We start from the raw sequence: 15,891 nt of genomic DNA, 5'->3' as shown, positions 1-15,891 counted from the left end.
AAGGAACACTACCCACTACAAGTTCACTTGCAGTACAAGTGAAATACCTAATGATGGATTACCTGTGCACCTAAAGTTTACTTCTGTTGCGCAAGAGCACTTTAAAGCATACATCAGAGTTGTGTACCCCAAAATGGGTCAATTTAGTCACAAACAGTTTTCAGACAGTAGTACACTTACAAGTATACGTCTAGTACATTCTGTAAATGTTGGTGTACTTACTTTATGATTATACTCCATGTATATTTCATATCTACTGTACTTAAACATTAGCTACGCATACTTTTTGTAGTGAACATAAAATGTGCTTTTAAGAGAATAACCCCATATTTATATTGCAGTTTATACATCACAGATTGTGTTAAGGCAGTTAACAGAGACAAATAATAATAATAATTAAAAAAAAAAACAGAGAAAGTTTGGAATTAGTTTTGTTCAGCAGTTTCATTTCAGAACATTAATATACTTCAGGTTAGTTTTCTAGAATATATTAAAGTAATGTTGGAATATACTATACTTAAGGTAAGTAAATATAGATCCTTCATAGTACTTATGAGTATAATAGATCTTAAATATAGGTACTTTATAGCAAACTTGATCTATATGATATCATATGTTTACAAAACTGAAAAAGCTGTCGTGTGAATTAGCTTAAAGCTTTTTTTTTTTTTAAATGAATTGTTCGCTACATTATAGATATTGAATTTTACATCTACTGTGTATTAATATGTGTTTACACATCTTTCCAGTCTGATTTTGAGAACTGGTCATTTGGAGAACCGAACAATCACAACAATCAAGAGCTCTGTACAGAAAGCAGCTTTTACTATGGACGAAAGTGGAACGACCGTGATTGTGAAGCCTACAATGACTGGATTTGCCAGATCGCAATCGGTACGTATGCACATAACCAATGCTGTTTGTTTTAATCTGTGAATACATACTATTTGCCACACATACAATCTTGCCACTATTTATTTGTTGATGTTTTTTAGGGATGTAACCATTCACTTTTGATTTCATGATTCGATTTTCCTACAATGTGAACAAATCAGCGCTGAACTTATGAATACAAACAGAATATGTATTGTTCATGGTTCATGGATGTTCAGGATCATGTAATTTTTTAAGGACGTTCAGTTAATCTCAAGCTCTAGCTGTATAGCAATTTGTCTGAACTGGCTGTTCATATATATATATATATATATATATTCATATCTTATTGACTCCATATGTCCTACTGATATACTGTCTTGTGTTGGTATTCATGTTGTTTTAATGATGGTATGATGACCATATATTTTTTTAATCTTTATTTGAATACAATATATATGAGTTACGCCTGGCTTTTTCTAATTGTTCAAGACATGAGAAAGGAAGAGTTGCACAGAGTTGGAAGGATGAGTGCTTGCAGCATTCAGTGAAACATGTTGGAGGCTCTGTTCTGGTTTGGGCTGCAGATAATGCCAGTTGTGTTGGCAATATTGTGGGATATAATGGGATTTTGGAAGCTGAAAAGTGCAGACAGGTTTTAATTTATTGTGTTATTTTTTTAAATAAGCAACTCATTTGTAATTGTTTTATTTTAAGCATGATGATAATCCCAAACTGACTACTGACACAGAGTGACATCATATTTGGGCTAAAAACAGCTGATGAAACACAAACAGTCATAAAATGGCCTTTACATATTCCAGACTTGAATATATATATATATATATATATATATATATATATATATATATATATATATATATATATATATATATATATATATATATATATATATATATATATATATATATCATGGCATCACCTGGACAAAAACAATAAAATAAAATAAATAAATAAATAAATAAATAAATAAATAAATAAATAAAAGATCTAATGAAGAACTCTAGAAGCTAAGAGACCTACAGTAACATGAAATAACACATTATTCCTGAAAAATTCCAGACAGTTTAATGCCAAAAGAGGTTAAACACTGAGTTTAGCAGCCATGAAACTACTATTCTGGATGTGGAACATGGTGAAAAGGCTAGGATATGTTAAAGCTCACATAAACTGGTTTGAAATGGTTTGGGACTGCTTTTTTGCCAGTGGTGTTGATAATATTGTCTAAACTAAAGGTATTGTGAATGCTAAAAATACAGCAAGTATTTTATTTGATCGAGCCGTTGTTCTGGAAAGCACCTGATTGGGAGTGATTTTATTTTTCAGTATAACAAGGATCCCAAGCACACTACTAACACGGTAAATCATAGTTGGAAAGAAAAGCAGCTGTCAAAACATGAGTAGTCATTAAATGGCTGTCACAGCTGCCTTTGCCCCTTCTATACCCCTCAAAGGCATTACCTGAATTGTGAATCTCTGTCCCTTGAGTCTTACATCCCTCATGTTCATCAGGTTCTGCAATGGGTGCTAGACCACCTCATCATGAAGGCTGAAAAGCTTGAGTTCTACCATTTTGTGTCTTTGTTGTGTTGAGTGGGAAGGCCAGTTGAGGAAACTGAGGCCCCGTTTACACTAGTGCGTTTTAGAATGAAAACGATTCGCGTCCACAATAGCGTTTCATCCAGCGTTTCTAAACAGCTCTTCGTCTACACCAAAACGATGAAACGCACATCACGTGACCACACACACACTCTTTGGCAAGCGCTGCAGCCTATCTACCCAGATGAGAGCTGTGCTAGTCTGAGTGCTCATCAAGCATCTCCCGCTGCATCTAATCTCACTATATTTGCTAAACGGGATATTTAATTAATCTTGTTGCCTATATCTATTGACATATTCCCCGACTTTGGTCTTTTGAATCTATTAGGCTACTACTACTCGATAACGTGTTTTGGCTGTTTGCAGAGATTAATTAATAATTAATCTAACCACGTACAGTCTGTATATTGAATAATTGCTTGCCTTTATTTCCTATAATGTATAAACTTATTGTTTGTTATACTTTTATAATGGCCATTATTGATTATTAAAACTGATATTTAGCAGAAGAGAGGGTATGTTTCGTATTTTCACTGAAAATGAAAGGAGGCAGTTGTTATAGTCTCCGTTTTGTTATAAATATGCACACAGTGAAGATGACGCTCATAAATGCAGCACAACGCCTTAACATTTCTGCTGTCTGTTAGGCTAATATCAAAATGAAAATAGCAGTTCCTTCTTGTTTTTATTTTATTGTTAAGAAAGTGAAACAATGCAGCCAGGATGATGTGAATAAGGTTATACAGCACACTGCTCCCTTTGAAAATTTACCCGACATGTTCTTGGGAGTCTGTTTTCCATATCAAACATGCGAAGTCTGAACTTACAAGGAGTGGATGCAGAACTTTAACTCTGTGTAGGCTACTTAATATTGAGGAAAAGCCCCAATCATAGAGGCAAATGTCGGCAGCCCCGCCTCTGTTTTCAGATGTCTCTGTTTTCCCCCATCCACACTGAGACGGAGCAGCAGCCTTTTAGAATGAAAATGGCCTCTTCAGCGTTTTCAAAACGCTCCGTTTTCGGTACTCAAAAACTCCGGCGTAGTGTGGACGGATGGCGTAAATGTAGCAAAACTTATGGGTTTTCAAACTAAAACACATTAGTGTAAACGGGGCCTGAATTTTCATCTCTTGTGAAGCTTGATGGTCAAATGGCCTGCAGGGTTTGCTCTCTCCTGAACTCACTGTGAAGCCGGCACATGTTAGCAGCTGATGACATCCAGAGACACAAAGATACAGAGAACCAGCAAATATATATATTCACGAGTACACATGGCTGCAATTTATGTATAAAACGAATCCAGCGGGGTGATACCTCTAAGTTCTTGCCTCCTTATGTACAGATTTCTGGTTTGACTTGTTAGTAAATGTTGCCAGCCTTGGGAGGTAGAGCGTATTAGAGTGGACTAGGGTTTGAGATTGGCAAAGGACCGTTATAAGTAAAACGAAACCTTTTCTCTTATTGTTTGCTTTTGAAAACCACTGTCAGTTGTGTTTAGGGAAAGGAGTGGGTCCCTCTAATGCAGTGGTTCTTAAACTTTTTTCACTAAGTACCACCTCAGAAAAAAATTGTCTCTCCAAGTACCACCAGTATGAAATACAGTAGTGTAGTAGGGCTAATTAAGCAGCTACAGCTCTGCACATATCAAAAACGAAACAGATACATTTTTAATAAGAACATTTATTATTGGAAGAGTCTATGCCCGAGTACTGGAGAGGAAGATCTGACTAATAGTTGAACCTAGGATTCAGGAGGAACAATAAGGTTTTTGTCTAGGCCGTGGTACACTGAACCAACTCTATATCCTCACCAGGGTGTTCGAGGGTTCATGGGAGTATGCCCAACTAGTCCACATGTGTTTTGTGAACTTGGAGAAGGCATTCAACCGTGTCCCTTGTGGCATTCTGTGGAGGGTGCTCTGGAAGTATGGGGTCACAGGCGCTTTGTTAAGGGCTGTCTCATTCCTGTATGAACAAAGTAGGAGTTTGGTTTGCATTGGTGGCAATAAGTCAAACTTGTTTCCAGTGCATGTTGGACTCCAGCAGGGCTGCCCTTTGTTACCAATACTGTTGATAATTTTTTATAGAGTTTCAAAGTGCAGCCCTGGGCTGGAGGGGGTCCGGTTCGGGCACCACAGGATCTCATCTCTGTTATTTGCAGACAATGTTGTTCTGTTGGCTTCATCGAACATAGACCTTCAGCATGCTCTTGGGTGGTGTGCTGCCAAGTGTGACATGGCTGGGATGAGAATCAGCCCGTCCAAGTCTGAGGCCATGGTGCTACACCGGAAAAAGTTGGTTTGCCATCTCCAGGTTGGAGGAAAGTGTCTAAGTTAAGCTAAGTGTCTTGGGGTTTTGTTCACAAGTGAGGGAAGGATGGATTGTATCAACAGGTGAATTGGTGCTGTGGCAGCAGTAATGCGGTGGATGTACCGGTCCGTTGTGGTAAAGAAGGAGCTCAGCCGAAAGGCAAAGCTTTGGATTTACTGGTCAATCTATGTTTCTACTCTCAGCTATGGTCATGTGCTTTGGGTCATAATTGAAAGGACCTTCATAAATATAGGCTTCATGTCATCATGACCATATATAGGGATGTCCTGATCCGGTATTGATATAGGAAATTCGTCCGATATTAGTCCAAAAAATATATCAGACTTTGTTAAAAATCTACAATATAAGCAGTCCGATTCACTCTAAACTCCGTTACAGCTATTCTGTCCAGCAGCGTCCAGAGCCAGCGTGCAAAGCCCATGTGATCACAACACTGCTTGCTAGCAAAGTCCTTTTAAGATCAAACATGCTCTTCAAACTAAGTTATGTCTTAAATCTCTACAGCAGGGATGTCAAACTCAATTCCTAAAGGGCCAGAGCCCTGCACAGTTTAGTTTCAACCCTAATTAAACACACCTGATCGAACTAATTGAGTCCTTCAGGCTTGTTTGAAACCTACAGGTAAGTGTGTTAAAGCAGGGTTGGAACCTAACTGTGCAGGGCTGCGGCCCTCCAGGAATTGAGTTTGACATCCCTGCTCTACAGGTTCACGTCAAGCGATCTTTAAGTTACTTTGTTTTGCATATGCTGCCACTAAGCAACGCACTGAATGGCGACGAACGCACACCATGCGAGCCTGTTTTTAAACATTTTCTTTACAAATCGGTCATGGCATATCATGGTTCTTCTAGTGTGATACCCAATTCAACACCAGCCCTTCCCACATATAAGACTTTACCTCAGTGGCCCGGTTCTGTGTGCGTTAGAAACTCCACAGACTTGGGTGCTCTGCTGCTTCAGACTTCAGAGATGCGCTTGAAATCTGACTTTGGTAGTAGCTTTGAGATGAGCGTGAGGACACACAAAGAAAAGCCTTTTACTAAATAGACTGACCCAGCTCATTATTTAGGGTGACAATACATTCTCTTTTTCCCGGACATGTCCTCTATTTGAGACTTAAAAATGGATTCAGCCAGGATTTCTAAATTGGCTAACATGTCATGGATTCTGCTTTCACATTCTGCTTTGCACATGAGTTTGCAGTTTTGTCTCTATTTACTTTGTCTACTTTACCCATGTGGGAAGTAGGGTGGAATCTGTGCAGTATATTATGCAAATAAAATTAATTTTGATAAATACAATTATTGTTAAAAGTCACATTTTTTTATGTGCTGTGGAGAAAAGGTGTGTTTCAATCCAGCTACTGCAAGTATTTTTATGTTAAAGATAATGGGCTCTATTTTGACGGTCCATGCGCAGAGTGCAAAACGCAGGGCGCAAACGCTTTCAGGGCATGTCAGAACGCATTTTTGCTAATTTAAGGACAGGAAAATCTGCTTTGCGCCTTGGCACATGGTCTAAAAGGGTTGAGTTTATTTTCTTAATGAGTTATAGGTGTGTTTTGAGAATAAACCAATTAGAGTCTCATCTCCCATTCCCTTTAAGACCCAGCTGCATCGCACCATAAGCGCATTCGCTATTTACAGGACGTAAAGTAAGTCTAAGTGGAAAAACTGAGCATTTCACTAGCAAACAGTTAACATTTAACAGTTTTTTTTTTTTTTTACAGAAAACTGTTAAACAGAGCATCTACTGCGTGAGAATTAAAAAAAAATTGATCACTTTCACTATCGCTCTTAGATAGGGAAACCTTTACGCACAGACATCAATTAGTCTATAAATAATTAATTTCGTTTGTTAAGCGCAAATATTCGTTTCACAACTATTTCTAAATTCAGTTCTAATTTTCAGCAAACGAATAAATGAACAACAATAACGAATTGTGTTCAAAAACCTGAGTTATATCCTAAAACACATGATGTGCCCCTTATGGTCTAAAACCTGACAGGTGGGCAAATCTAAGCTTGCCTTAAATTAATGCCAGATTAATATTATGCAACATATCTCAAATGTTTAAAGAATATTTTTAGATGTAACCCCATTGTAATCTTAAAATTTTCATAAGTAACTGTAATTTATTTACACATTTTTTTTCTCAGTAACTAACGAATTACTGTTCCATTTATTTGTAATTAAATTAAGTAACGCCATTACATGTAACTAGTTAACCCCCAACATTGCTCATAACACTGGCCTCAGAGTTCAGAGTTCAGAACTGAATGTAACAGAGGTAGTATACTGTAGGATCACCTGAATAGCGAAGAAAGAAAAAATAGCCCAAGATTAAAGCTCTTTGGGAAGCGATTCTGAAAGATTCCTGGTATTATTTACCAAAATATCATCTTCCAGAAATGTCACTTCAGTATGTGTTTCCACTTAAGTTTATAAAAGTGAGGTTCCTGTTATTGCTTAAGAGGAAGGGGGATTGTCAGATTGAATGCTTGCCAGTTTAACATATTGAAGGTCTCAATAATTAAATTCAGTTTTTATTTCTCATAAAATGTTCTTTTGAACATTCTTTTATAAAGTGCAGCTCTGTCTCAATGGTGTTTTGATGGTAGCATGGGGCAGTCCATCTCTACTCTGAGCTTGGTTCAAGGTGGCTCTCTGTTTTGCATCTGTTACTTTGTACAGATAGTTTGCAACTCTGTATTGTCTTTTTTATGACCAGGCATCATTGCATTTGAATTTGTTGTTGTGTATATGTTTAACTACAAGGGTTTATCATGGTATGAATAAGGGTATATCAAGTCTGAAATTGTTCACTCCCCTGCAGTATGAAAAGAATGTGTGTGTGTGTGTGTGTGTGTGTGTGTGTGTGTGTGTGTGTGCGTGCGTGCGTGCGTGTGTGGGTGTGGTCATTATACATTAGCTAACAAAAAATTATCTAATGGTGGCCAAAGCCTTTTGCACAATACTGTGTATACAGTGTTTATATTTTATATTCAATTAGTAACAAAAGCTATATGATTTAAATTGATACACCTATCAATTTCTGAGAACCAGCAACAACAGGACGTTTGTTGAATCAGTCTGTTACCCCAGTTAGTGTCTTTTGCTATTGAACTGTACTGAATGAACATGTTCAGGGAACATTTGTCAATGTCTTTGCCAGTAATAAGTTACTTAATCTCATTAGTTTTGTATTTTCATTTTTTGCTGACTCTGGTGTATGTGAATAACTGGGCTTGTGTCTGAAACATAGACAAATTAAGATGATGTTGAACTTTTTTTTTAAGATGATGTTGAACGTCTTTTTTTTTTTTCTTTGAAAACAATGGTTGGTTGCTATGAATAATGTATTTTAGGGTTATTATATGCAGTTTTGTTTTATATTCTAATGTAACTAACTACTCATAAGGTGCACATGCATTTAATGCCTTCACAATAATGTTGTTTATTGTTTGTTCAATAGGTACAACTCCAAAATCTCCACCAACTACCGTAACCCAAGGTAAGGTCACAGTAGTTTCAATATTCATTCAAGATAAGATACCTTATTCATTTTATTTTCAAATGTTAAATTCTTCAAAATATTTTGGAAAAAAAGATATAAATAAATAAATAAATAAATAAATAAATAAATAAATAAATAAATAAATAAATAAATAAATAAATAAATGTTGTAATGCAAATTGTACACATTTTCAGATGAGTCACTTTAAAATAAGCCAATGTTTTTTTTTTTTTTTAAGGGGAGTTTTTGAAAGATTTGGAATCTTCCAAGAATTCATATATGAATTACTGTGACTACATACAGTCATTGCTGCCTTCAGAGAAGCCGTTAGCAGTTTTTAGCCCTATATATATATATATATATATATATATATATATATATATATATATATATATATATATATATGGTCTGATTCAAAGTAATTAATTGTTTACTGGCCATATGGGGTATATCAAAAGTTAAACTACATATATATATTATTCGCCCCCTGTTTATGTTACCCCCAATTTCTGTTTAGTGGAGAGAAGATTTTTTAACACATTTCTAAACATAATAGTTTTAATAACTCATCTCTAATAACTGATTTATTTTATCTTTGCCATGATAACAGTAAATAATATTTGAAAAGATGTTTTTTTAAAACACTTCTATACAGCCTAAAGTGTCATTTAAAGGCTTAACTAGGTTTGTTTGGTTACCTAGGCTTGGGTTGGGTAATTAGGTAATTACTTAGGCTTGGGTTGGGTTGGGTAATTAGGTAAGTTATTGTATAACGATGGTTTGTTCTGTAGACAATGAAAAAAAAAATCTAGCTTAAAGAGGCTAACAATTTTGACCTTAAAATGGCTTTTAAAAAATTTAAAACTGCTTTTATTCTAGTTGACAAAACAAATAAGACTTTCTTTAAAAAATATTATCAGACTTAAAGTGAAAAGTTCTTTGCTCTGTTAAAAATAATTTGCAAAATATTTAAAAAAGAAAAAAAAATCAAAGGGGGGCTAATAATTCTGACTTCAACTGTGTGTATATATATATATTTATATATATATTAATATTTTGTTATTTCTGCAGTGGAATATAACAAGACATCTGATGGTTGGATTCAGTACAACGATAGCCAGTACTTCATCAACGAAGAGTCCCTACCTATGGAAGATGCTCGCTCGTTCTGCAAAAAGAATAATGGGGATCTTGTTGTCATTACTGGACAAACAGAGAGGAAGTTTGTATGGAAGCAGGTAAATCAGACTATTAAGTGAATTATGACAGATAATCACATACTTTTTTGCTTTCATTGTTGTTGTTGCGGACAGAAATCTAGAAAGTTGGGGCATTTATATACATACCTGTCAACATTGTGATATTAAAATAAGGGATATGCCCACCATTACAAGGGATTGTGTGTACAGAATCCATTTGGGAAACAGCGTCTATTTATCACTATGAAGCGCGTCAGCTGACAATCATGCACCGCTACATGACTGTTTTGAGGATTGCATATGAAGGGGAGATGGCACCTGTAATGAAAAAGAAAGGGAATCCCACCGTTTTTATATTTATTTCAAAGTGTTTTCATGCCTAAACAAAGCAAAAGCACAGAACAGGCTCATGTTTTAAGAGCAAGGGGTGGCCCCTTGTGGTTCGGCACTAAGGGTTGCGTAAAGGGAGGATCGGTTTATTTTCGACTCTTCAGAGAAAGACTGAAAATACGGGAGAAATATGGGAAAAGACTTTTATGGGATGATAATGGGATATAACTAAAATATGGGAGAATCCCTGGAAAACGGGAGGGTTGACAGGAATGTTTATATAGGGTTTATCAGGTATCAGGTAGTTTAAATAAAATTACCACCAGGAGCCAGATTCACACCAGTGACTGTGAGGAATCTGAAAGTATTCTGTAATTTTTTTATCGGTGTTCTTCAAATACAGTATGTAATTATTCAAGATGTTATACTGTGCTTTAAAAAATAGGTAATTGGCGAAATGTGTGTAAAAGATCTGAGGGTTTCAGCGAGAGATAATCCATTGCTCACGGGCCCGCGGACCTCCCGCTCCTCCAAGCGCTCCATCCAAGCTTTGGGCGGGGGAAGCAATCCGTCTAACAGATGGTAGCCCTTACACTCGATGACACCGGAGATCAGACGTCCACCGCGGCATCGGAGGGTGGGCTTTCATGGTCCGATGATGATCCAGACCCGCTCACCCCCTCCGGGCAGGTGAGCGCTGTCAAAACGGATCCTGAAACGGACATGTTAGCCGTGCTTTCCCGGTCTGCTTCGGTCATGGTTTGGAGATGGTTTATCCCCCAGCTCCGCGGCTGGACCGACTAGATCGGTGCTACGTAGAGGACCAGAGGGCAAAGCCTTCAAAGCCTCTCGTCCCCTTCCCAGAGGTGCACAGTAGGCTCACGCGGTCTTGAAGGGCACAATTCTTTGCAAATGCTGCGTGTCCCTCCACCCTCACCACTCTTGACGGTGGAGCGGCCAGGGGGTATGTGGCGATTCCTCAGGTTGAGCACGCGATTGCGGTCAGTCTTTGTCCGCGCGGCGCCTCTTATTGATGGGGTCTGCCTCGTCTCCCATCCAAAGCCTGTAAGTTATCTGCCTCCCTCAGAGCTAGAGCTTACAAGGCTGCGGGCCAGGCTGCTTCCGCCTTGCACGCGATAGCCACCTACCAGCGCTACCAAGCGCAGGCGCTGGCCGAGCTGCACAAGGGTGGGTCCAACCCAGGCTTATGAGCTTCGCACCGCAGCCGACTAAGCTCTTCGGACTTCTAAGTCCGCTGCGTGTGCATTGGGGAGGACGATGTCCACACTAGTGGTCCAGGAGCGCCATTCCTGGCTAAAACTTGGCTGTTCACTTGGATATAAAGTCGACTAAGTCTGCTTTCTTGACTTCCCCATATCCCAAGCTGGCCTGTTCGGCGACACTGACTGTGAATTCACCCAGAAATTCAAGGCCGTGAGAGAGCAGTCTGATGGGTGATGTCACCTTCCGCGGGGTCGTAAGCCCGCTCCACCCACCGTACCATTCATAGCTGCACCGCCCCCGCACACGCCTCTGGCAAAGCGAGCGCGTCGAGCACCTCGGAAGCAGGCAGCCCCCCTGCCCAGAACGCCGCTAAGTCTGGCAACGGACCGCGAAGCGTCCCTGGGAGAGGCCATCTGGAGAAGAGGAAACTTGCTCTTTCCCCGCTGGAGGGTGGGGCCCCATTTCCAACAGCACTTTTTACTGCCATGAAAACATCAATGAAAGAGCACTTTTTCACTTCCCCGGATTTGACAGCCCGAAATCTGCCAGTCTGAGACACTGTGCTCTCTAGCTCGCAGGTTCGGTGCGTTTTGCCGGTGGCTCACGAGCACTGGGAGGATGGTCTCCTTTCTCCCACCCCTCAAGCCTCCCCTCCGGAGCTGGGGTGCGGAGTGAGAGCAAATCTCTCACCTCCAGCTCTTCCGCGGGACCCTCGCGCTTCCAGGATCAGCACACCCACTCCGCGCTGCCCCACTGCTGGTACGTCAGCGATTGTAGCGATGGGTCCATTAGCGAGAGCTCTGCCTGCCTGGTTAGCGTGGGCCAGCCCTTCGCGGTGGCTCATACGCACAATCAGACTCGGCTATGCGATTCAGTTCGCGAAACGGCCTCCCAAGTTCACGGGTGTGTATTCACCAGGGTCAGCCCTCTGTCCACCCCTGTCTTGCGAGAGGAGATTGCTGCCCTCCTGGCAAAGGATGCAATCGAGCCGCTCCCTCCAGCCGAGATGGAGAGCGGGTTTCACAGCCCGCATTTCATCGTGCCCAAAAGAGTGGTGGGTCACAGCCAATCCCAGATCTGGGCGTTTTGAACCGCTGTCTGCACAAGCTGCCGTTCAGAATGCTCACGCAGAAGCTCATCCTTTGGTGCGTTCGTCCTCTGGGTTGGTCTGCAGCATTAGACCTGATGGACGCGTATTTCCATGTCTCCACTCTTCCTCGCCACCGTCAGTTTCCGCGGTTTGCGTTTGAATGTCGAGCTTGGCAATACAAAGTCCTCCCCTTCAGGCTCTCTCTGTCTCCGCAGGTCCTCACCAAGCCCGCGGAGGATCTCTTCTCTCGGGCTGGAACTGGACTCGGTCACCATGGTAGCGTGCCTCTCGGGAGAGCGCGCTCAGCTGATGCTGTACTGTCTGAGAGAGCTTGACAGCAAAATAGTGGTCCCACTGAAACTATTTTATCGCTGCACGCCATTCACATTCAGGCAAGCACAACCGTGCAGCCGATGCGCTCTCACGGCAGCCTTTATGTCCTGGAGAATGGAGACTCCACCCCGAGTCTGTTCAGCTGATATGGGCGCGATTCTGGAAATATCTGTTGCTTCCCCCGAGATCGCTCATTGCCAGTTGTTTTTTGCCCTGACCGAGGGCTTTTGGCACGGATGCACTGGCTCACAGCTCGCCTCGGGGCAAATGCCTGCTCGCGCTGTTACTGTGCAAGCTTGGGAGGACGAGGAACAGGTTGCTGGTTGCGCCCCTCTGGCTCAACCAGACCTGGATGTCAGAGCTCTCCCTCTTCGCGATGGCCCTCCCTTGGCAGTTCCCCTTAAGAGAGCACTTAATCTCTCAGGAACAGGGCCCATCTGGCACCCTCGCCGATCTTTGGAACTTCCAGGTGGTCCTTAGACGCGAGGAAGACTTAGGTAACCTACCGATTGCGGTGGCTAATACCGCCACTCGGGCTAGAGCCCCCTCCCCGAGCGCGCCTATGCCCTGAAGTGGAGTCTATTCACTGAATGGGGCGTCTCTCGCAGAGAAGTGGCTGCCATCTCCGCTCTCATGACGCAGTGGCTGGCAGCACCTTGGGAACGCATAACCTCATCAGGCATTTTTTGGTCAGTGGCTCGTGCCTGTAATTCGGCTGGCTTCTCTCACGTCCTGAGAACTTGCCCGCGATACAGTATGTGCCCCAGGTAGTGAGCCTGCAAGCGCTGCCCCTGGAGGAGGCAGACCTAGTCCTATCTTTTTTTTTTCCATGTCGCGCCTTGCGTATTATCTGGGCCACTCTCTGAGTTTAGATCATCTGAGCAGCTCTTCGTCTATTATGGCGGTCGGCAGCAGAGAAGTCCGTATCGAAACTAAGATTTCCCACTGGTTTGTGGATGCCATTCTCTCGCTTCAGAGCCGAGGTAAGCCGTGTCCCCTGAGAGTGCGTGTGCACTCCACTCGGAGCATCGCACCCTCTTGGGCATGGGCACACAGCGCCTCTTACAGAGCTGCGGGCTGGGCGACACCCAACACATTTGCAAGGTTTTACAATCTGCGAGTGGAGCCGGTTTCCTCAATGGTATTAGGTAACCCTTGGTGATTGAGGAAACAACTCGGTGAAGGTGTTGAAACACGCTTGCTGCACCATTCTCCCTAACACGGAGATACGTGCGCCTTTTTATCTGTCAGTAAGTTCCCTGTCAGGTGAGCCCTGCAGATTCCTCCATGGCCCCCAGCACTGACTCAGCGGAGGAGTCACTAGCTGGCCCACTACGTTGTAGGTCTGCCCGCTGGTCAGCCCGCGTTTTGGGTATAGGTGCCTGCTATGCGTGATCCCCACTAGGCGATCCCATATGCTTATTCCGCCATGGTTAAGTCCCCCCCCTGGGCGGACCCGTGTCTTCCCTCTCCGCTAACCACTCTTTTGCTATGCGTACTCCCCCTTTTTAGGGCTAGTCCATATGTAAATTCTGCCATTTATCCCCCCCTTGGGTAACGGATGGCCTTCCGCAGCGTCCTCCCTATCGGGATTGCACGCTTCCCAACGTACTGTCGTATTTTCCTCGAATTATCTAGATGCTCACAACTTCCCAAAAAATATATCTAAATCCATAAAACTTCTGTTGAATTAGGATAAATTAGGGCCAGGGACACGTTGGAGGACCGTGCCTCCCATGATGTGGGTGCGTCACGCTTGCTTGACTATCCCCTCATCGGGGGCGTTGGTAAGGTGCAGTCATTATGGCGCTTTCCATACTTCTCCCATTCGTGGATTCAATTAATCCACTCTATGGCACTGAAGTTCCCCAACCGAAGGGGAACGTTCGAGGTTACAGAAGTAACCCTTCGTTCCCCGAGGAGGGGAACGGAAGTGCCATACTCCGTCGCCATAATGACTGTCCCTTAGCTGTTTGAAAGTCTCTTCAGCTTAAAAGGATAGCGTCTGCTGGCTTCAAGCTTACGCTGCCAATTAATTTCATTCATTGGCCCGTTCAATAACTCTCCAGACAAGCAGCTTCTGATCCGAATCTCCCATTCGTGGATTCAATTAATCCACTCTATGGCACTTCCGTTCCCCTCCTCGGGGAATGAAGGGTTGCTTCTGTAACCTCGAACGTTTTCCATAGTTCTCCCAATTCGTGGATTTTCCTAAAATCAAATTCACTAATAGCATTGGAGTTCCCCACCCGAAGGGGAATGCTCAGGTTACGGAAGTAACCCTCGCTCCCCGAGGAGAGGAACGGAAATGCTATTTACCATCGCCATAATGACTGTCCCTTAGCTGTAAGTAAGTCTCTTCAGCTTAAAAAAGGATGGCGTCTGCTTGCTCCACGTGTGCTTATATGCTGGGTTAATTGGCAATGAAGCATATCTGCGAAAGCTTACGCTGCCAATTCATTGGCATACATTGGCCCGTTCAATACTCTTTCAGACAAGCAGCTTCTGAACCAAATCCTCCCAATTCGTGGATTTTCCTTAAATCAAATCCACTAATAGCATTTCCGTTCCCCTCCTCGGGGAACAAGGGTTACTTCTGTAACCTGAGCGTTATTTTAGGAAAACTTCAAAGAGGACTAAGCAGTAAACCTGAAATTTAAAAAATTGCTATCTCTTCTCCACTATATTTTCCTAAAAAAGTTATGCTGTATATTACAATTTTAAGCCTCATGCTTAAATCTTATGCTTTAAAATATTGTACAATAATATGTATGCACATTTTTTTACTTTTAAAAATTGACATTTGATTGTAATGTATTACATTTTCACAGCAATGCCACTCATTGTTTGAGCAATATTTATTGATTTCTTTATTTTGCTTTAAAAAAAGAAAAATCTTAAACAAAGGCTACACTACACAATGATTGACAGTGTATGATAACAACGACTAGCTCACATGGAAAACACAACTGAATTATTGTAATGTATTGCACAAATATTTCAGAATGGCTCTGGGACTCTGTTTTACAGATATCCAGGGGTTCCGAAAATCAGTACTACATTGGGATGATAGTGAATTTGGATAAATCATTTAAGTGAGTAAACTTGGATTGAAGCTGAACAAACTGTAATAATTCTAGTTATTATGCAACATATATTTAGCTTCATTACCAAGTTGTTGTGTACTTTTAATCTATTTTTGCTGAATTTATAACAAGGATTTTCTTTCTTTTTGTAGCTGGGTGGATGGTTCGCCTGTTGTATATACGTCATGGGATCAAAATGAACCAAATTTTGCCAACAACGATGAGAACTGTGTAACCATTTACAAGAGTATGGGTAAGAACTTGTATAGTATATCAGCATATCTATCTA

At 41.5% G+C, this 15,891-nt stretch overlaps 2 protein-coding genes across 3 annotated transcripts in view; both read left to right on the top strand.

Annotated features, from left to right (window-relative positions):
- The window catches only part of LOC110439952 (transmembrane protein 236-like), a 766,382-nt gene that overhangs the window by 82,353 nt on the left and 668,138 nt on the right, over positions 1 to 15,891 (top strand). The gene's annotated exons all lie outside the window — the stretch shown is intronic.
- Positions 1 to 15,891, top strand: part of mrc1a (mannose receptor, C type 1a) — a 60,492-nt gene that overhangs the window by 27,404 nt on the left and 17,197 nt on the right. The window contains exons 15-19 of the mRNA XM_002662968.6: positions 750 to 894; positions 8,299 to 8,337; positions 9,412 to 9,578; positions 15,547 to 15,611; positions 15,755 to 15,855. Of these exons, the coding sequence (XP_002663014.2) occupies positions 750 to 894; positions 8,299 to 8,337; positions 9,412 to 9,578; positions 15,547 to 15,611; positions 15,755 to 15,855 (517 nt within the window). The remainder of the gene's footprint in view (positions 1 to 749; positions 895 to 8,298; positions 8,338 to 9,411; positions 9,579 to 15,546; positions 15,612 to 15,754; positions 15,856 to 15,891) is intronic.

This window comes from Danio rerio, chromosome 7 (assembly GCF_049306965.1).
Source record: "Danio rerio strain Tuebingen ecotype United States chromosome 7, GRCz12tu, whole genome shotgun sequence".
In the NCBI taxonomy this organism is placed as follows: Eukaryota; Metazoa; Chordata; class Actinopteri; order Cypriniformes; family Danionidae; genus Danio; species Danio rerio.
The sequence above is the reverse complement of the archived record's forward strand: the minus strand, read 5'-3'. Positions and strand labels throughout refer to the sequence as shown.